This window comes from Kazachstania africana, chromosome 12 (genome assembly GCF_000304475.1).
Source record: "Kazachstania africana CBS 2517 chromosome 12, complete genome".
Lineage (NCBI taxonomy): Eukaryota > Fungi > Ascomycota > Saccharomycetes > Saccharomycetales > Saccharomycetaceae > Kazachstania > Kazachstania africana.
In genome coordinates this window covers 101,815-123,354 of record NC_018951.1, presented here as the reverse complement: position 1 = coordinate 123,354, position 21,540 = coordinate 101,815, and the positions used below count along the sequence as shown (strand labels likewise).

Genomic DNA, 21,540 nt, shown 5'->3' with positions numbered 1-21,540 from the left:
TTTCTTCATTGCCTTCTAATTCGGTTGAAGTTCTTATTGGTTTAGAGCGTTTCGTGTAGTCTTTCCTCTCATTCACGAGATGCTGTTTCAATGAATCCACTTCTTCCGGGGACAATTCCAGCTTAGAGCAAGTCTTGCGTAGCATATTCTCTATGAGTCGTTGTCTAGTGAGTTTCACGTTATCAGCGGTTAAAATTGAGTACAGTTACATTTTCAAGAATAGTAAAACGCCATCCGGGAAAGCCTTCCATGGGAAGGATGTTGATTCCTGCAGTGCATAAACGTATAATTTTATGAGTAATCTGTCAGCAAGCATCCTGCCTCTAGGCTGCTTGGCGAGCAAGTGAAAGAGCCCCTGGTATTGAAGCTAGCCTCTCTTCCTGACGCCTGCGAGCTCTCTAAAAGGGGGACACAGTCGAATAACTTCATGGCGTATAGCTCTACTATGGAATGGTCCATTTCCATTTAGCATTACAAACTTATTGGTGGTAATCGTCTACATGTTTTGTAAGTTTTGCCCATGTCACCTATAATATATGTTCTTTCCGTTAGGAACGATCTTCTAGCAAATGAACTTTTTGACGTGTTAGACATTGTGGAAAATTAACACGTTGACTTTATGATGGACCTAAACTTGAGGTCATACACCTTTAATCCTGGTACAGGCATTTATACTTATATTCTACTGGTACTCAACTAGATTTGATTAATTGTCGTTGTTTTTGTTATTTTCTTTTCCTAAATTTTGAAGGGTAATTGAGCCAATAGAAGAACATCAAAACGTATAAAAAGGATGCTTAGTCTATATCTAATCCTATTTCTTTCTTTATTCAATTGTATCAAGTCAAAGAGTTTGTCAGGTGACAGAACTTTAGTGCTCTACGATGAAAGAATAAGTTCTGTAGACGATTATTCTAATTTCTTCCAATTGTTAAATGAGCGTTCATATGAATTGACTACTTTAGACGTGTCAAATGCTAATACTACTGTGGATTTATTCCAAAACGAAAACAGATTGTACGATAATTTAATTATCCTACCTGTTAAGGGTAAACATTTGAATAAATATACTCCTGCAAAGAGATTATTAAAATTTATTGAAGATGGTGGTAATATTATCTCAGTAACGGCACCAAATGCTGCACCAGATTCTGTTCGTTTATATTTGAATCAATTGGGGATTTATCCATCTCCAAAAGATCAAAAATTGATAGATTACTTCCATTCTAACAAAAAACAAGAAATTGATGACACTAAAACATCATCTAATAATTTATTAAATGATTACGTTTACACTGTTAATGGGGAGACTACTTTCGAATTTGGCAAATCTTCTGCAGCTCTTTTGGCCGATCGTGATCAAGTTATTCCAATTTTAAAGGCTTCGAAGACTTCCTTAACAAAGGGTAAATCTGATACTACTGCCTCGTGGACAATTGGTTCAGAAGGGTATTTGGTCGCAGGTTTCCAAACTCTTCACAACGCACGTTCCCTTTGGATTGGTAGCAATGACTTTTTTCTTAACAAGAATTTCAAAATAAATCAAGATTTTATCACTGAATTAATCAAATGGGCTTTCAATGAGAAATCAGTAATTAAATCAGTTGGCTTCACACACTCACATGTTGATGGTGTTACATACGATGAAGTCAAATATAAAATAAATGATGATGTTGTTTATGAGATCGGCTTATCTGAATGGGATGGTGAAAATTGGAAACCATATCAAACTCAAGATATTCAATTCGAATTGAAAAAAGTTGATCCATACTACCGTATAAATTTGATACAATCTAGAAAGTCTAAGACAGCTCAATACTATACTACTGGTGAATTCAAATTGCCAAATCAACATGGTATGTTCAAATTTTTAACCTCGTATAAGAGAAGAGGACTATCTTTTGTCGAAGAATCAGATGTTAAGGCTGTTCGTCACTTAGCAAATGATGAATATCCAAGATCTTTCACTATCACCAACGCATGGGTTTATTTAACATCGATCTACGGTGTTATCTTATCTTTTATTTTATTTACTTTTTTCTTCATCTCAACGCCAATTGTAACAAAGAAGGTTAAAGTTGAAAAGAAAACTAATTAGAAAAAATTCAAATAACCCCATATGCTACTGATAAATAGGTAAATATATATGTACATATTAATCTTATTCAAAAATGTACTTTCATTGAGTGATCACTTGTATCTTGTTGTCTTTTTTCCATTTATCAAATTCATTAGCAATTTTAACCAATTCTGATCTCATATTTGAAATAGCTTCTTCTAAACTTTGTTTCTTTTTGATTAAAATTGGCTTCGTTGTGGCAACGTCGCTTTCAACTAATGCACCACCAACCATTCTGTAACATTTCCTTTCTGGATCTGTCTTTTCTAATGTATCCAGGACAATATCATGCTCATCCTTATCATGCCCTAGCTCAATGATCTTTGCCTGTAGGTCCTCTAGTATTTGCTTGTATTCATTGTATTTTACTTGAAAAGCTACTAGAAGCTCAATCCTTAACGGGTTTTGAGCTCTTAGTTAGTATTTGGATTTGTCTCCAGTTAATCATTTACAATGTGTTTCCATGACATACCATTATTAACTTGATCCATCTTCTGATCTGTTCGACGATTCTGATATATTTTAGATGTGCTCTCTCATATTCAAGAACCTCTTTTTTTCACGCCTTGCTTTTCAAAATTAATACTGAAAAGTGACTGACATGACATAATCAATGGTAAAATCTTTGCTTCAACCAAGAATAGACAGAGTCTTCTCTGTCTATTGTGCACGTGAGGATGCACCTTGGCAGTAGACGTTGAATGGGCCGTACTTAAATGCAGTCGTGAGGTGTTAATTACTTGCAAAGAGTAAAAAAACCTCCAACTATCTGCCAGACTGTATTGTATCAGCACAGAAGGGCGTTGACCTTGAGGGATGGTAGTAAACTGTCGATATCCTATATCAAAATCTGCAAAATTTACGATCCGTTAGGTAATTTGGAACTTAATATTGCTAGTGTCTTCTTATTATCTTCAATGATCTGTGTTACAATATTTTCTATCTACATATGTGTACTGAGACTAGAGTTATATACCTTTGACAGTGGACATACTATAAATCGTAAACTTTGTGTAGCTTTTCTTGTTTGAGCTGTTTCTTGGATTATGTATTGAAGAAGTTCCACGAATAGTTATGATTTGAATATGTGTTGCAAATATATATGGTAATTAGATCGTTTTTCTATAAGATTGTGAGAGGAGATTGATTCCAATGATCACCATAATATTTTAACTTATGTTTTTTCAAAGAAATATTCTGTTAAAGTTTTAGTACTAACTGCGGTTTCTTTAATGTTTAGTTTGTTATAGTAAACTTGAGCGAGACATAAAAAACAATATAAGCTTATTTAGAAATGATGTCCATTTAATAAAACAAAAACCATGTGCAACAAGAGAAGATGAATAAACAATTTACATTGATATCCAAATGCAGTGCATATGAGGAATTGATCAAGATCAAAGCCTTACCAGGCAGTAGCGAAGCTACGCTAGCTTCTATCTTCGATAAAGTGAAAAAGGAATTCAACGACGTTAAGGCCGACTTGCTAAATATTGAAAAGGTAATTAAAAGTGATATAGCCGCTGAAATCAAACAAGCAGAGGCCTTAGAATCCAAATCAAAATCATCTGATAGAAAGGTACGAAACTCCTATAAGAAACTGATCAAAGTAAGGTCTAGAGCTTATGATACGGAAGGTAACCTTAGAGCATTACTAGAGCAGAAACGAGGTGTACTACAAATAAGTAATGAAGTTGACAATATAAATGAGCTGCTTAAAAAAATTTTAGTCGATATCGATGAAATAGACTCAAATCTTCCCGTAACAGATCAATTATTTAACGCAAATTCCATCAACAGGGAACATTATCCGCTATTATTTAAACTTCTGTCCCAAGCCCATCCTGAAAAGTTTGAGCAAATTACTAACCTAACTCCAAGCTCTGCTACCAGTGAACCTTCATCCGAGATACTACAATATGCATCGACTGAACAACAGTCTGCAACTAGAACAATTGTGCCGTCAATGCACAGTACGAAAAAAGTTAAGCCAACTTTTATCTTATCTTCATTGAGAAAAATAGAGCCTTCCACCGCCATTTCATTTGAGACAGTGACAGCAACTGATAAGATAAGTATAAAAAGCTTGAGAGAATCTAATTAAAGTTTATTATATAAAGAAGTATATTACCATTTGGCATAATTCATAAACCTCATGCTCAAATCCTTGAAGGCAAATTTCTATCCAGGATATTTTTCATTATTTCTTTGTATAATGGATATAGCTCTGACTTACTGTAAGCTTCCACCAAAGTCTCTTTAGCATTAGCTTGATTTTCGATCATTTCTACAAAAGTAGGATCAATTGGTATATTTCCCAGATATGGAACAGAAAACTCGTCTGCCAAAATTTTACCACCGCCACTGGAAAAAATACTAGTACATTCTGAACAATGGGGGCAAATAAATCCTGACATATTTTCAACTACTCCGAGGACTCGAAGGGCAACCTTCTTACAGAAATTTAACTCTTTCTTCACATCTGCGGCGGCAACACCTTGTGGTGTAGTGACCACTATTGCGCCATCAGGTTCCGACCATCTTAACTGTTCTGCAATCGATATGTGTTCGTCTGACGTACCTGGAGGAGTGTCAATTAATAAGTAGTCCACCTCACCCCATGAAACGTCATTCATAAACTGTTTAATCATAGCTGTTTTTTTTGGGCCTCTCCAAATGACACTGTCCCCTCTATCTCCTATCAAAAATCCAAGAGACATTACATATAATGACCCGATTCCATTGGTTTCTACCTTTACCGGTATCCATCCCTCTGAACCTTGGTAAATTGAGCTATTTTCTATACCAAACATTCTTGGCAGGGAAGGGCCTGTAAGATCAATATCTAGAACACCGACTCTGTACCCAAGCTTACATAGTGATAGAGCTGTTTGTGTGGTTATAGAACTTTTCCCGACACCACCTTTTCCTGATAGGATCAGGATAATATGCTTCACGCCCTCTAATGATTTTGCAGGGCCTTCTTCCTCGTCCATCTTGAAAATATAACTATTTTAACCTATAATTGACCAAAATCCCATTTATATTTGTATAGCATTTAAATGCTAAAACTTCATTCACACGTTATATATGCCCAATAGCTCATAGTATCTGATTATTAATGTACGCCATCTTCGGAAAAAGTTCGTGAAATACGATTCAGAAGATAAAGTCAAAATCGAACGGCATCAACAAATTGCTCCGCTTGGGTAATATCAGTACACTGAATATTCCTTAACTTTATTCTGAGTGTTGTTGCAAAGCGTTCAAAGGTTGACCTTTTAATAGAATAAAAGGTTAAAGGAAAATAACACACTAGCATGCCCGTAACTAGTAAAACATCATTGCTCACAAACCACATCTTGAGAAATGATTATTTTCTTTCCAATTTATGTATACTTTTATATATTTACACTATCAAGATGGTGCATTTATTGCTCATTTTACACTTGATTATAAGTCCCCCTTCTATTATTCAAGTTTATAGCAGAAGCCGCATTCGGCGTACTTTGTAAAGTTGCTATTTTGGAATCAGTATTATTCAGACTTGATGAAACAGATGAGGAATGGTTAGCAGCGTTTTGATGAATACTACTATTGCTGCCTGTAATATTATTATTATTACTATTCATATTCAGCATACCACTGATTGTATTGGTGCTTGAATTGCCATATGATGAATTATTGTATGCATAAGGAATATTGGATGAAGGGTTACTAGATGATACATTCTGATGTTGATATTGCGGTTGATATTGAGTTTGATATTGATATGTATTGGGTCCTGTATTGGAAAAGTTTGAGTGTGAATTACTTCCATATTGATACTGCTGTTGTAATGGATGGGACTGGTTAGAGGCTAAGGACACCCCTTGATGAGTGACAGGTGTAGCAATACCATCAAGCATGCTATTCTTATTTGTAACGCTCAATGGCGTTGGGATTGAAGGAGAGGAACTAGTATTGTTGCTATTGTTACTATCGCCAGTTGTGCCAGAGACAGTACCGTTATTTCTATTGTAATTTACAGTATTTCCATTATACGTATTCATGCTTACTGGATAAACAGGATAAGTCCCGCTATTATACGGGACAGTTGATGCTGATGTTGACCGTTGTTCATTCTGGGAAAAATAGCTGGAAGGAAATAAATTAGAACCATGTCCGCCACTAACAGTATTTGGGGCAGTTCCAGACTGAGGCATCGAATAATAATAAGGATAGGTACTTGATGATTGTAGCGATCCAGGCATTTGCTGTTGTTGCTGTTGTTGTTGCACATAATCCGAATTCATGAATGAATTCCCATTAGCATATACAAAACTGTTTGTAAATGAGGAATTGGTGGATGGAAGAGCACTTTGACTGACTTGATATCTGCTACTTTGAGAGGGATAGTTAATGATACCGTGCTGTATCCCTGTCGTAGAGGAATAATCTTCATTTTTAATCATAGAATTCCTCGAATTTCCTAAACCGAACTTATTATTAGACTGAGATTGATTTTGTGATGTATTAAAGTTGTTGTAATGATTCATGTGGGGTTGTGTATTCCGACTATCCATAGTCGCCATATCCATACTATCTGCGTTAGATATAGGAGGAGTTATCGAATTAGTCTTTGAATGACCTTTAGAGTTACCGAGGGTTGCATTTTCCATTGCCGTTATCAGTTCAGGACATGGTCTGACGTCCCTAAAGAAAAGTGAATCCTTCGGAGTGATAAGTCTGTTTTGTTTGACATCTTCTACAGTATAATAAGAGACAATGTGGAAATTTTCATAATAACTGTATGGCAAACGTTTCAAAGTTATTGAAATAGTTTTTTTCACCAAACCAGTGTACTTAAGTGGGTGAACTGATCTTAGAGTCGAGACGGATGGGTCATTTATGTCAGAATTTAAGATGCCTTGTGGTGCAGATGACGAATGATCATTACCGTTTTGTTGATTTGGACTTGGAGAAACCAAAGGTGGCAATTTTATTCTCGAATTGCTTTTCTTTTTTGAGGATGATGAGCTTGGATTATCTTTATCCAATTCTTTGTATATCAAGAATTTACCAGAAATTCTTGATGGGGACCACGAAACACCATCTGTCCATCTTTTTATACCTGAAATTTCCTCAATGAATACAAATATATTACCTGATACGATAAGATAAGGTCTTTCAATCTCGTAAGGTCTTCTTGGTATATGCCTTAATTTCCCATTTAAGATTGCTTGAAGAATTAATAAAGCATCATTTTCATCTTCCATATAGCCTTTAAAAGTTGGTTCGATATCCATTGTTGGTGTGTTGCCCAGGGAAGTTGATGTAGGTGCTAGTGTAAAATGAAGCTAAATACTCTTGATTATACAAATTTTTACGTGTTTTAAATCCCTTGAATTGAAAAAAAATAGAGAAGAGAAAGATCGGTATATCTTTTAGAGTTTGTGCTATTACCTATTAGTTTCAGATCACGTTCTTTTAATGGTTCTTATTTTCTTTTTTCCTTATTTCCACGATTGAGTTCCAAACAATGTTTACTATTATTTATTCTTGGATCAGCCGGTACTATATCTTCCTTTTTTTTTGGACGACGAGGTAATAATCTGATGAGATCCTAACGGAATTGAGACTAGTCACTTGAGGAATCAGGGGAATTAAATAGAAGAATAACAAGAAGAAGGCTAATTAACTAAGTGACTTTATTTTTATATACTTTCAAGCCAAATGAAAAGAGGCGACCAAAGCTATTATAAAAAAATTCCTTATTTTTTATTTTTCCCATCTTTTTGTTTGTTTTAAGGTGATGGGAAAGTTTAAAAAACTACGAGATTTCTTTGCGATTTAGTGAAGATTGGTTTTAAGGAATCAATTTTGCAACTAAAATACGCAAATAAGTCAGTCAACCATTTGAGAAATTGCGTCGATATGCAGATAATAAATTTCTCTAAGGAATTGGGAAAGAAAAAACATAGTCAAAAAATTGTCAAAGAATAGAAAAAAAACTTTAAGTAAATTAGAAAAAGTACTCAAAGATTTTGCAGCATTTTGGGTTCTACCTAAGAAACCATTGTAGCCCTATTTCTCGTTATGTGAAACACTTCGAAGTTAAGATTGTGGTCTTCCCTACCTAAAAACTTAGAAAGGGTAATCATAATTAATGTAACGAAGAAAAACGGATGCAAGAATTTTATTAACAATTTTCCTAAACAACTGATTTTTGGACTGTTGTTGTTTTTTCTTTTCTTTTCTTTCTTCTTTCATTTATGTAAGTCTCCTTCGAGTATTTCTAACTGATAAGATGTATCGTGTTGAGTCTTCTTAACCTTCGCAAAAAGTGCCTACATATTTATCGAAAAGCCTGCTGCAGGAATGAAAATTAACAATATGTTGCATTTTTTACAGTGAAATGTACGTAGCGCTTCTGGTAGACACATGAGCCGTTGTACAATCATTTTTCTCGAGACTCATAGGAACAAGGACGAAAAGCAAGAAAAAAATATTGAATGGAAAACAAAGTACGCAAGTGCACTTCTACTACTGAATGGATGATGCGTTGACCTTTACATTTGGCTGCGCTTTTTTTTGACAGGAACATCCTTTGAACTTCAATCGGGAGGGCTAGAACAGCATTCGCGGGCTTGACCATCGTTTGTTGCGAGGTACAACGCCAAATTTGAGGAACAAAAAAGTCATGTGGGCTGCATATTCACTTAACCCCCTGTACAACTCAAATCAGAAAAAAATTGCTTGGCCAAGAATTTCGAGTTCGTAAAATATGGCTCAATCCTTGATATGAGCCTGCAGCAGATTTATTCTTCCATTATTATGAATCTCTGATACTTGACAGGTCGCCGTCTCCTTGAATATCACTGCAGTTTTATAAGAGACAGCTGGACAAATCCATCTGCGCTGCACGTCTCCATCGTGTGTGAAAAAAATAGTACTTTATTGCAAGTCTGGCTTTTCTTTAAGAGGCATTCTGTTACCTTGAAAACACCTAAAATATAACACAGGTACTTCTCTTCAACTCAAAAAGATGAAGGTTCGTTTTCCTTTCATTTCGTATAAATCGCTATATGGAGCCGAATATAATAGTTTTAAAGGCCTTCTTTGCAATCTTGTAGTAATTGCAATTCTGTAGTAAAGGACGCGACCTATCTCTATTAGGTGCCTGATTTCTCTTGCACATAAGCGTATTGAATCTACCAAGGAGACATTTAAATAAGGCCAAAAAAAAAACGCGCCCAAATAGAGCCAATAACCCTAATAAATAGGACCATAACAACCTTTTCAGGTGATATTCAAATTGAACTATCACATTATTTTTTTTACTTTATACTACTCGCATACTGGAAACTTCAAATTACCTTTGACGGTTCAATCAACTATCTTAAGTTACAGTACTCAAAATCCCCCACAGCATTTTCATCGAAGATTTAGCATCAAGGACGAAAAACCAAGAAAAAAAAGGAAAAACAAAGAAAAAGCTTCCTACGTCGAGCTCTCCCTCTCAATTTCTGGAAAATAACGCCGTGCCGTTTTTTTTTACAAACACAATTCTTCATGCAACAAGCCTATTATTCAGCATCAGGAGACTATTGCTCATTCCTCTCAAATTGCCTTCGGGACTGCGAAGATAAACTTAAGTGCATATGCCTTTAAAGTATGTGTTCGCTATCTTCCGTAACCCACCCAACAATTGCTTTCGGGGCGTGGATAACCGGTTGGCCACTAGTTACTCTTAGGTACACATACACGTTCCTTTCTCACGCAGTATGACTCAACCAATGCAATGATCTTGGCCATATACTTTGCAAAATGCAAGCAAGAGAAATTCTAAAACGATCATCTTATGTAAAGCAACCTTGACTTTAATTGCTTTGTCCCATTTTTTCCCTAAAAAACACTTTTCCAGTGCATAGAATTCTACACCATTTATTTACGTCGTATAGCAGTCTTTTAAGACACATTCAAAGAAAGAAATAATCCATTTACTTCAACTATTTCCATAATTAATTAAGGGTATAAACAATTGAAACATCAACTCACACTTGCTTTTGCTGTCTTTGAGAAAAGACTATCCATAAAGATACTCGAAACCAACCTTGATCTCTGTATTTTTTTTCGTCTATCACATTTGATTTCAGTTCAAAACTTATAATGATATGAAAAAGTCTTGGACAAAATCTTATTAACTGATGATGGACAAAGTATTGGGACACCACCATTCAACATGGAGTAACTACCCTTTTTGTATAAACTGTTCTAACTATCATACATCAGAAGCAAATAAGTTACCTACCAAGCTTCCACCTAACCATAATTGTGCAGCACTTTAATCATGTGATAATGTAAAAATATTGTATAAAAAAATATTATTTTTTATGAACGTGCTTTGTGTACGTGTCCGAAAATAATAAATGATAAAAAAATCTGGATGTACTCTTTATTATTATCACCAATCCTCTTTTTTTTCTAGTTTCACGCTATGCATCGTACCGTCAGCACCTTAAACCCACAGCAGCAAGTGAGGTATCACGAAGAATAGAAATGTACCTGATGCCGAACGATTTTAAGAACTTGTACTTTAACAATAATTTGTGAGTTGGTAATACCAAACACCATTTGGTACTATTGCCTTACAATGCTCGTAGTAATGTTAACTTCATAAGTCTAATCTTTTCGTATTCTCTTCTTCTGCTAGCAAAGTTTTCGAGTACATTTTTCTTTTTTGCTAAATCACAAATAGTGAAGACGCCGAAAGTAGAAAATAGTCGGATGAAGAACAGAAGAACTGAGTCAGTTCAAAGATAGAACTCTATCAGTTCCAGTGGTACAATCACCATATTATGTTTGTAGATTCTCTAACAAAAGATTTTTATGGGGTTGTGATCGATGCTGGGTCCTCAGGATCACGTATTCATATTTTCAAATGGCAGAATCCCAATTATCCAGATGATGAAAGTACAATACCAAATATGTTACATTCAGTTCCCCAAATATATCAATCACCTGAATGGACTCATAAGATAACACCAGGCCTTTCCTCGTATGAGCACAAGGCTGATAAGGCTTTTTCTGACCACGTCAAACCGCTACTTGAATTTGCTGAGGAGATCATTCCGAAAGAGAAGCTTCGTGACACACCAGTTTTCATTCAGGCTACTGCAGGTATGAGATTGCTACCAGATAAGAAAAGGGAAAAAATTCTAAAAAACCTTTGCACTGGTATTAACAAATACAATAAATTTTTATTGCAGGATTGTAATTCTCAGATAGAAGTTATTGACGGCGAAATGGAAGGTATATATGGATGGCTAGGGTTAAATTATTTATCTGGACACTTCAACAATTACGAACTAACAGAAGCGAATCATTTCAGTTTTGGCTTTATGGATATGGGTGGTGCATCTGCTCAAATTGCCTTTGTTCCAAGTGATCCTGCAGAAATCAAAAAACATAGAGACGATATTGCAACGGTTTATTTGAAAAGCATTAATGGTGATGTCCAAGCATGGAATGTTTTTGTTAGCACTTGGCTTGGCTTTGGTGCAAACCAGGCAAGAAAGAGATATCTTGCTCAGTTAATAAATGCTCTTCCAGAAAATACTAATGATTATGATGATGACGATCTAACCACAAGAAAAATAACAGACCCTTGTATGCCAAGCGGTTGTGAAAGGAAATTTGAATTTAAAGGCAAGAAATTCAGCGCCATAGGCTCAGGAAATTTTGAACAATGCTCAAAATCGATATACCCGCTTTTGTTAAAGAATTTACCTTGTGAAGATGAGCCTTGTTTATTCAATGGAGTGCACACGCCAAAAATTGATTTCGAAAAAGATAGGTTTGTTGGTATATCAGAGTATTGGTATACACCTAATGATGTCTTTAAACTAGGAGGACCATACGACTATAAAAAATTCAGTAAAAGTGTAGAAGAATTTTGTAACACCGACTGGCAAACAATTAAAAAAAATAGTGATAGTGGTGAGTACAATTCTACTCCCGTGGAATTCCTGGCGGACACATGCTTCAAGAGTAACTGGATTCTCAATATTCTGCATGAAGGTTTTAATATGCCATATGAAAGAACTAATAATCTATCCCTTGAGGATAACACGCCCGATCACCCGACATTTCAAAGTTTGGGCTCCTTGCAGGATATTGAATTGTCCTGGACGTTGGGTAAAATACTTTTATACGCATCGGGCGGCGTGACAGCTGGATCACGTTCAGTGCATGTGGGTGTAGAACCCAGTGAAATACAAGCCAAGATTTCTGGAAAAAGCTTTATTCTTGGGTCTTTACCACTGAGTACTTCATCAAATCTCTTTAAAAGTGAAAATTTGTGGTCATTTTTCACTATCATGATTCTGATCGTATTTCTTCTATATTTTTCGTTTTGGAAAAGAACATTGTTAAGACACTTTCAACTACACAAATTGAATCATTTGATAAACTTAATCAAGATGAAAGTGGCAAAATTTAGAAACTCACACGCAATGTTCGAACCTTTATCGCAATTAGAAGAAGGAATGTTCCCACCTGATGATGGAAACAGAGATAATCTTAATAATTTTAAGATGGGTAGCAAGAGTATGTCCAATCTTCGAAGGGATATTTCAAGACAGGAAATTGGACGACCAATGTCCTCTACATCGTCGACTGCTAATAGCCCAGTGGTATCACCTCTGTCTCAGAGGAATTCATCGAGTCAATCATCCAAGAAGCTGAAGACGGCCTTCTCGCTTGCTGATTTTTCAAAGTTTGATCACTAAACTCGAAGCACATTTAGTTTGTGTATCAACAGAGAAACTTGTAAAATTTATGTACATAGAAAGCACTGCATGTAATCACAAGCGCAATCTCCTTGGCCATACATATATAATTTGCATTACGCTAAGATATCTTTTTTTTTCTTTTTCTCCATGATTTGAGCATCGCGGCCACACGAAATTAATTCGGAAATCTTGAAATGAAAATTTTCAGACAGAGTGCGATGAGATGAAAAGATATATTCAAGTTTTATACTATACAATTGGGAATTGCAATCACTTAACTAGGTCTCGTTAAGGCAGTTTGAATAGAGAAAAATGAGAGTAAGGAAGCGTACTTCAAAGAGAACATCCACTCGTATGAGAGAGGGTATTAAAAAGAAAGCAACTGCCCAAAGAAGAAAGGAAAGAAAGCATGCTAAGACTGATCCAACATGGAAATCAAGACACAAGAAAGATCCTGGTATTCCATCTAGCTTTCCATACAAGGCCAAAATTCTTGAAGAAATCGAAGCTAAAAAACAGAAAGATTTAGAGATGAAGGAATTAGCTAAGCAACAAAGACTTCAAGCTAGGCAAGAAGCTCTCAAAGCGGGCGATGATATCATGGAAGAAGACGAATTTGCAGACGACGGTCAGGATGGTTTGGCTGCTTTAGTTGCATCAGCTCAACAAGCTGCAGCGGAATATGAAGGCGTACCAAATCAAGCGGTGGATACTCAGATTGATGAAAACGATATTGTGGACTACGATATTAATTTCTATGACGAGGAAAGTACAGATTCAGAACTTGAAAAATCCCGTAAGGCATATGATAAAATCTTCAAAACCGTAGTTGATGCTTCTGATGTTGTCCTATATGTTTTGGATGCAAGAGATCCAGAAGGTACGAGATCCAGAAAGGTGGAAGAAGCTGTCCTTCAAAGTCAAGGGAAACGTTTGATTCTTATTTTGAATAAGGTCGATTTAGTTCCTCCATACGTTTTAGAGCAATGGTTAAACGTCTTGAAGTCCAGCTTCCCAACAATTCCATTACGTGCATCTCCTGGTGCCACTACTGGAACTTCTTTCAATAAGAAACTAACTCAATCAGTCACCGCTTCCGCATTATTGGAAGCATTGAAAACATATTCTAACAACTCTAACTTAAAGAGATCTATCGTTGTTGGTGTTATTGGCTATCCAAATGTTGGTAAATCTTCGGTTATCAATGCGATAGTTTCCCGCCGTGGCGGTCAGTCAAAGGTTTGTCCAGTAGGTAACCAAGCTGGGGTGACAACTTCATTAAGAGAAGTCAAAATCGATAATAAATTAAAGATTCTAGATTCACCAGGTATCTGTTTCCCAACTGAAAACAAGAAGAAAACTAAAACAGAGCAGGAAGCAGAGTTAGCTCTTCTGAACGCATTACCACCCAAATATATTGTTGATCCATATCCTTCTGTTCTTATGTTAATCAAGAGACTCTCTAAGTCGGATGAAATGACTGATAGTTTCAAAAAGTTCTACGAGCTACCCCCAATCCCATCAAATGATGCCGACACATTTACAAAACATTTCCTAATTCATGTTGCTCGTAAGAGAGGAAGATTGGGAAAAGGCGGTGTTCCAAATTTAGCAAGCGCCGGTATTTCTGTCTTGAATGATTGGAGGGATGGTAAATTCTTGGGTTGGGTTTTACCAAATGCTTCTAAGTATGCTACAAATGAAATTAGTGGTACACCGATTGAAAAAGGAAACGCAGCAGCATCTCCTAAAACGGTGGAAGAAACTACTATCGTTTCTAGCTGGTCGAAGGAGTTTGATCTAGACAGTTTATTCGGTACACTTGACAGTGCTATTCATTCAGCTGCTGAAAATGACGTGCAGATGAATTAAAAATGGCATTACATTCATAGCGGTTTATTCCTACATTTCACTTTTTATATAATATTGTATATATTTTGCTAATAAAAAATTAACATAGTTTACACGTTCTTTCCAGAATTTGAACCTGGGGTTTCCAATATAAACAACGTCTACCTATGCTACCGAGAGCCTCTTCTACATCGCCACTTCTAGTTATATTTGCTTTCGCGAAAGCTTCAAATTGAAAAAGTTAGTCTGTCATCATATATAAACGAAAGAGCAATAAGTTGGTCATTCAAATATAGGCCTGATGGGCTACCAGATTGGGGATCGCCTTATGGTGGATGATGAATTATGTACTATCAAATATATTGGCCCTATCAGAGAATGGTCAACAGCACCAGCTTATGGCGTAGAATGGGATAATCCCAAACGTGGGAAACACTCTGGAACAATATCTGGCATCCAATATTTTACTACACGTTTAGCAAATGCTGGATCTTTCTTAAAGGAGGCCAAGGTAAAGGGGCTAAGGAGGAAAAGTTTTTATAAGGCATTAACTGAGATTTATGGTGACTCACAGCAGATCAGCAATTCGTTATATCTGGGAGCTAAGAAGATTGAAGGCCTCGGTTTTGATGCCTTAAATGAAAGAAATCGACGGTTACATGATCTAAAATCAATTTCCTTACAAAAGGAGAGTATATATATTGATTTTTCAGATGAGAAAGAGAGGAATTATTTTGTATCTCAATGTCCGAATGTAATATCATTGGATTTAGGACAAAATCTAGTTTCAGATTTTAATAATCTGTGTGATGCATTAGGATTGATGAAAAATCTGAAAACTTTGAATTTATCTGGAAATCATTTTAGTAGAAATTGGGATAGATTAAATAACAACAATCTTACGTTCCCAAATTTGAAATCTTTATTTTTAGTTTCCTGTAATTTGAATTTGCAGGGTGTTAACTCAATTTTAAACTGTTTTCCAGGACTGCAAGTGTTGGATTTGAGTGGTAATCATTTTCAGTGCATCGATCAGAAACTGCATCTTCCCGAATCATTAGTTACTTTGAACTTGTCTGACAATGCTTTAAAGAGCTTTCCTCAAGGATTTGAAAAGTGGAACCTGGAAGAATTATGCTTAGCAGATAATGACATCACCATTATTAAAAAACGTGACGACTTTTCTGCAGCTATCAAAAATCTCAATCTTTCGAATAATAGGATATCAAAATGGGCTGAGCTTGACATTTTAAACACAAGTTTCCCATATTTGGAGGCTCTGATAATCCACGCAAATCCACTCTTTACTTTTGATGAGACAGACCAGTCGGAATTTTATCAAATTATAGCACGATTCGATGGGCTGAAAGTTCTTGATGGTTCCCCCCTTTCATCTGACCTTATAAAGGAAGCAGAATTATATTTTGTCTCCAAAATAAGAAATGGTGAGATAACTTATAACAAAGATTTAAAAAGATGGAAACATTTTAATGAAAGTTATGTACTGGATAATTACCAAAATGCGAGTAAAAAACTGCCGAGATGGTTAGATGGAGAATTAGAAACTATAACCATGATTTATGAGGAAAAGGATTTAACTTTTTCAATTTCAGTGTTGTCTACCTATACAGTTCGGTATTTGAAGGGGATAATAAGCTCTAAGTTATCCAAAAAGGTCCTTCAGATCAAACTTTATCGAAACCTTGGAAAAGGACTAGAAGAAATTGATAAAGAATTCTCACAGCTTCGAGATTTGAGTATAAACTCAGAAAATATTATTTATATAAAGAGTAATTAAGCTACAAAATAGATCTATGCATATTCTTGATTTATTCGACACTAAAATTCCATAAAGGATCTCCTAGATGGTGAATTAGCTCCACACCATGACCTTTGTTGATAGAACTGATCTCGTCAGTGCTCATAAGTAACTTTCCTACGGCCAAAGCATTTTCTTTGTTTTCTGCATTGATGATAACAATGGAATCCTTTTCAAAACCTGGAGAGACGGGTAGTTTTGCACCTGGAGAGGTTAAGCCTGGACACATAATGTTAGCACCAGAAAGAACAAACTTGATGGCACCTCTATCAACTTGAACGGTTGGATAAGCTTCTGGGAATTTGTGTACTAGTCTCAAACTTGGGATAAGTTCATCGAATTTTTGGAAAAATAATATTTCACCATCGACAGCATATAGCTGGATTTTGTCTTCACACTTGATCAATTCAATCTGACTCTTCTTAGGAATTAATTCATCTATCACACTTTCTAATTGGGGATATTGGGATACTAATTTGGCCTTCAAAGTCCTTTGAATAGAAGACTTTACTTTGGAACGAGAGTGTACATCTTCCTTAGAGAATCTATAATTGAGTGTTAATAAAAAAAGGATACTCTTGAAGGGTAAAAGAAATCACTGAGAGAACATACTTTTTGAACATCTTCTTATATTGTTGTTACCACTGTCTTGATTGCTTTATCACAACGAATCTTGCAATGATCTTCCAAGATTTTGGAAGAATTTTTTATATGCGCTCTTCGATTTGAAAATTTCCATCCTAAATGACTTTTGGATAATTAAAGTGCTTTTACTCAAAGTATTGACGAGAAATCCATATTTGAATAAGTCTAACAAAAAGATACAAATTTGGGAACTCATGTCACGATCAGGCACTACTAAGGTTATATGCAAATTGATATATATATGACAAAAAAATTTAATCAAAGTTCTTGTACATAAGAAATCTTTATAAATTTCGAGTTCACTCAGTTTTTATATCTTTCAAATGCACTTATAATATCATTCTTAGTGAAGCGGCAGTGTGCATTTTTATAATGCTTGTCGATCAAAGTGTACAACTTCAGATAAAGAGAGACGGTTTGTCCTTGAAGTGATGACCACAACTTATCGCATAAAATTTCATTAATTTGATAAAATTGGCTCCAAGAAAAGTATGATACCATCCTTTCATGTAATTTTTCTACCAATAAATCAATTTCAGTGGAAGTATAACCATTTAAAATATTGTCGAGGTTCTGTTTGCTGTAGGCACCCCATGAAGATAAAGAGGATGCATTTGAGCCACTTTCTAACAGATGGTAAGCGCCATTCACAAAGGAAGCAAGCTTTGGCATTGCCTCTAAAAGTAAGTAGCTTGTATAAGCATCTTTCTCCGTATCGAATATTTTTCTAGATGATATTATCACCTCATCAAACGTACCGTTCAAATCAGAGTTGAAAATAGCCAATAATTCTATAAACCAGTTAAAATTGATTAAAGTGGTTCTCAGTTCAGTAAACTTTTCAGGGGTGACACTCTTCTTTTGGATATTCACAGAAGTGCCCACATCACGAGTTTCAGAGAACACTCTGATTATAGTTTTAGTCAAGGTATCATACGATACTTTCACAATGCTAATTGTCTCATATGAGTCAGAATCATCGATAGAAAGCTTTTCCTTAATGTAGAAGATGCAGTCTTCCAAATTTTTTACAAGTAAAGGAAGCTCTAAGCAAGCGCCAGAAACCTCTTCGTTTGTTAAATCAAAAACTGATCTTTCAGCGCGCATGATTTGCTCTTCAACAAAATCAGACCATGTTTGTTTCATTTGAGAGTAGAGTCTATTTAATGCAGATTGTAAGAATTCCTGATTTGATGACTCCAACTTCTTCAATTTATTTTCTAGTATTAGCATCACAGAAATAGTCACAGAATGATCATTTTTAGTCATATCTGAAAGAGAGGTAGATATCTGTGAAACAATTGATTGGAATATTTTAGAGATCAATTGAACCTCTGCTATTGCAGATTCTCTATCAGATGCCATGGGCTTCAATTTGTCCAATGCTAGCATTCTTGAATTGATGTCCCTGTGTTTAGTGACGTAGCTATTGAAATCTTCATCTGATGAAATGTGGAAAAAAGATCCAATGAAATTCTGATAAGTTACACAATGTAATTCCAATAAATTGAAAGACTCAGAAAGAGAGCTTAAGGTATTTACTGAGAGAGGCTCATCTTTGATTATCTTTCTAGTTTGTCTGTAATTTTTCCATTGTTTCAAAAGACGTTGGAAGCTCCATTGTGGATTTTCCACTTCATCACTATATGGTATTTCTGAATTCATATCCTTTAAGATCTTGCTCCAAATATTAGTATAAATTAATTGACTATTTTTATTCCATTGTTCAATAATCGAACGGTATGATTCATTCGAAGCCTCTTTACAAAAAAGGACTAGTGAGGAAAAAACCAAAAGTCTTGACAGTATACTTGTTAATTGATCTTTTGAGGTACTGTCGTTTTTTATATAAGCAAACATTGTGCCAAGCTCATCGACAACTCTGTTCAGGAACAATTCTGTAACTTTTTCGTAATATTCCCGTCTCTTTTTCAAAGCTTCCATATCTTTCAGACTGTAATTTTGCTTTTTCGATTTACCTGCAATAGCTTTTAAGGCGTTTGATAGAGCATTTAATTGTTCTTCCATCCAAGGTAAATTTCTTTCTCTAATAGGGCATTGTAGTAACTCCTTCAATGTACCTTCATCAAGAGAGACAGTGTTAATCAATTCGGAGAGTGTATTCCAAAGCAGCTTTTTATTCGCACTTTCAACCTGTAAACCATTCTGTTGACTCTCAACGTACTCAATATCCTCAGAAACATTGTTCATCTCCATCAAAAATATTGAAAAAGAAGGATTTAGTTTATCACATTCCTTCGTGACATCCATTTCAAATGCAGATAATTTTGGTGCGGAATCTTGTAACTGCAACATGTTGTTGTAGAATGACTGTTCCGTTTCAGTAAGTTTGGATTCTAGTTTTTCTAACAGAGTATCTGCGTCGTCATCAAGTTCCCAGTTGATATCCATTAGTGCCTCTAAAAGATCCTCATCTCTTATTGGTATGTGTTTCTTTGAACTTTTCTTTGACTTTGCTTCAGTTGAGACACCAGCGATGCCAGACACTGGTGCATTTTCTTCTTCCTGGATGGTAGAAACTTCATGGTACATGTGAACTTTATTGGGTTCCAATGATTGACTATAGCGAACTTCGTCTCCCCGTTCAAAGGACAGATCCACATCCTGCTCTTGTATTGTTTCATTCAGGTCGAGTTCATCTTCTTGACTATTGAAATGTTCTTCTGACATAAGACGTTCTTTACTTTTTGATGACTCCTTTGCATTGATATCAAGTGGCAAAATTTCTGATTCATTTGACCTAGATTTGGATGATACCTGTTCGTTGGTTGAAGGTATAGCAGCCGCTTCTAAAGGAACATTAAGATCAGGTTGTTCACTTAGTGCAATGTTTAGATCTTCAAGAAGGGTATCATTCGTAGCAGGATAGCCTCTTCTCGCTGAGTTATCCAAATCAGATTCCATGTAACCATTACTTTGCTCTATTTCGCTTCTTCTTGACTTTGGGATAGATATACTTGATTCATTAATATGAGAGGTGGGTACTTGAGTCAAGCTTGCTGAAGGTTGTAACTCGGGCACTCCTGTTGGAAATCCAGTAGAGTTGTTTTCGGTATTACTGGATTCAAGAACTAATTTATTTGTGGCCTCATTCAAAGTTGTTTTATTTTTTGAATAAGGTGCCTTCGTTAAGGAATTTCTTTGTGGGGTTTGTTCAGTTGGTGCTTTTAGAGGAGTCTCGAACTTCTGTGGTCTTGTGATATTTTGTTCAGAAACCAAAATATTTTCATGCTGGGGTACCGAGGCCTGATCTAATGAAAGTGATGCCATCGCCTTTTCTGGGGAGGCTATTGGTGTAGGCGTTACGCTTGTTCTAGTGACAACTGCCCTTTTATAACTTCTTTCATCCAAATAAAATGTACTCAAATCCCAATTTATTAATTCAGGGACATGACCTTCAAAAACTTGAATATAAATTTTCACCAACGTCTTTATAAAAACGGTTCTTTCCTTTGCGGTGTTTGTTTCCCAATAATATTTTTTACCCATTGTGACTATAAAACCTTCCTCAACTTGTAAATCTCTTTCAATCCTGAGAAGATCTTTCAACGACCAAGTTCTACCTATCTGAAACGATCCATCTGGATTTTCACGAGCTTTATGGAGGTATATCTCATTAGCATCATTAGCTGCCGAGCTGACAATAAGAACTCTTTTCTTCTTGTTTTCCAATTTAGAATCAAGAGCCGGTCTTGAACTTGGATACCTTGCGTCCTCTATGATTCTAACATGGGTGACATAATTGTTTGGCAATTCATGTGTCTTCTGGTTTGGTTTACTGAAGCAATATTTGATGATATTTTTCCTATCTCTATCGTACTGTTCTGCCAAAAAATTTGAATTTTGTGAGGAAGTAGACGACCTTGAAGTGGTCCTTCTGTGTGTACTGTTAGAACCAGAAACAGGAGGATGTATACCACCGGCACTGGGAGTCCGACCATGCTGCTGCTTGTAACTACCGCTTGATACTGTTCTTTGATGAGTCGTCGAATCATTCATTGACGCTTGTCTGCTGTGAGACTTCTTCTTGAAAGGTGAAATTGCGCTCTTCATGGTGTGTGTCCCTAGAGTGTGTCCTTAGCTTCAATGCGTTCTGAATTCGCTGGATGAGTATCTGTCTCTAACTCTTATACGATCCCCTTTCTAATGGGTACTCTTTTCAATTCAGAATGAACTTTACAATTTGTTGATATTCGTCTCAGACGATTAGAGTGAAATTCGAGGAAATTTTTCATCTTTAAATTAAAAGAATCTTAAGAGTAACTCAATTCATGCTAGGCATATAGACTACCAGCACTAACAGAAGCACG

At 35.8% G+C, this 21,540-nt stretch overlaps 10 protein-coding genes across 10 annotated transcripts; 5 read left to right on the top strand and 5 right to left on the bottom strand.

Moving 5' to 3' along the window:
- Window positions 1-793: 793 nt before the first annotated feature.
- On the top strand, window positions 794-2,098 carry WBP1 (dolichyl-diphosphooligosaccharide-protein glycotransferase; the record flags this gene model as incomplete). The annotated part of the gene is made up of 1 exon (XM_003959758.1): window positions 794-2,098. One exon carries the CDS (start codon window positions 794-796, stop codon window positions 2,096-2,098), a length of 1,305 nt encoding a protein of 434 aa, XP_003959807.1.
- An 81-nt stretch (window positions 2,099-2,179) lies between these two features.
- GIM4 (tubulin-binding prefolding complex subunit GIM4) lies at window positions 2,180-2,610 on the bottom strand (the record flags this gene model as incomplete). The annotated part of the gene is made up of 2 exons (XM_003959757.1): window positions 2,180-2,496; window positions 2,592-2,610. The coding sequence occupies 2 exons, from the start codon at window positions 2,608-2,610 to the stop codon at window positions 2,180-2,182; spliced, it is 336 nt and encodes a 111-aa protein (XP_003959806.1).
- Window positions 2,611-3,458: 848 nt separating this feature from the next.
- VAB2 (Vab2p) lies at window positions 3,459-4,223 on the top strand (the record flags this gene model as incomplete). The annotated part of the gene is made up of 1 exon (XM_003959756.1): window positions 3,459-4,223. The coding sequence occupies one exon, from the start codon at window positions 3,459-3,461 to the stop codon at window positions 4,221-4,223; it is 765 nt and encodes a 254-aa protein (XP_003959805.1).
- A 55-nt stretch (window positions 4,224-4,278) lies between these two features.
- Window positions 4,279-5,115, bottom strand: CFD1 (iron-sulfur cluster assembly protein CFD1; the record flags this gene model as incomplete). The annotated part of the gene is made up of 1 exon (XM_003959755.1): window positions 4,279-5,115. The coding sequence occupies one exon, from the start codon at window positions 5,113-5,115 to the stop codon at window positions 4,279-4,281; it is 837 nt and encodes a 278-aa protein (XP_003959804.1).
- Window positions 5,116-5,562: 447 nt separating this feature from the next.
- Window positions 5,563-7,407, bottom strand: KAFR0L00610 (Gti1/Pac2 family protein; the record flags this gene model as incomplete). The annotated part of the gene is made up of 1 exon (XM_003959754.1): window positions 5,563-7,407. One exon carries the CDS (start codon window positions 7,405-7,407, stop codon window positions 5,563-5,565), a length of 1,845 nt encoding a protein of 614 aa, XP_003959803.1.
- Window positions 7,408-10,959: 3,552 nt separating this feature from the next.
- YND1 (apyrase) lies at window positions 10,960-12,891 on the top strand (the record flags this gene model as incomplete). Its single annotated transcript, XM_003959753.1, has 1 exon — window positions 10,960-12,891. The coding sequence occupies one exon, from the start codon at window positions 10,960-10,962 to the stop codon at window positions 12,889-12,891; it is 1,932 nt and encodes a 643-aa protein (XP_003959802.1).
- A 315-nt stretch (window positions 12,892-13,206) lies between these two features.
- Window positions 13,207-14,766, top strand: NUG1 (RNA-binding GTPase NUG1; the record flags this gene model as incomplete). Its single annotated transcript, XM_003959752.1, has 1 exon — window positions 13,207-14,766. The coding sequence occupies one exon, from the start codon at window positions 13,207-13,209 to the stop codon at window positions 14,764-14,766; it is 1,560 nt and encodes a 519-aa protein (XP_003959801.1).
- A 280-nt stretch (window positions 14,767-15,046) lies between these two features.
- On the top strand, window positions 15,047-16,543 carry PAC2 (Pac2p; the record flags this gene model as incomplete). Its single annotated transcript, XM_003959751.1, has 1 exon — window positions 15,047-16,543. One exon carries the CDS (start codon window positions 15,047-15,049, stop codon window positions 16,541-16,543), a length of 1,497 nt encoding a protein of 498 aa, XP_003959800.1.
- Window positions 16,544-16,574: 31 nt separating this feature from the next.
- On the bottom strand, window positions 16,575-17,187 carry TMA20 (translation machinery-associated protein 20; the record flags this gene model as incomplete). Its single annotated transcript, XM_003959750.1, has 2 exons — window positions 16,575-17,109; window positions 17,177-17,187. The coding sequence occupies 2 exons, from the start codon at window positions 17,185-17,187 to the stop codon at window positions 16,575-16,577; spliced, it is 546 nt and encodes a 181-aa protein (XP_003959799.1).
- Window positions 17,188-17,512: 325 nt separating this feature from the next.
- On the bottom strand, window positions 17,513-21,283 carry SEC3 (GTP-Rho binding exocyst subunit SEC3; the record flags this gene model as incomplete). Its single annotated transcript, XM_003959749.1, has 1 exon — window positions 17,513-21,283. One exon carries the CDS (start codon window positions 21,281-21,283, stop codon window positions 17,513-17,515), a length of 3,771 nt encoding a protein of 1,256 aa, XP_003959798.1.
- Window positions 21,284-21,540: the final 257 nt, after the last annotated feature.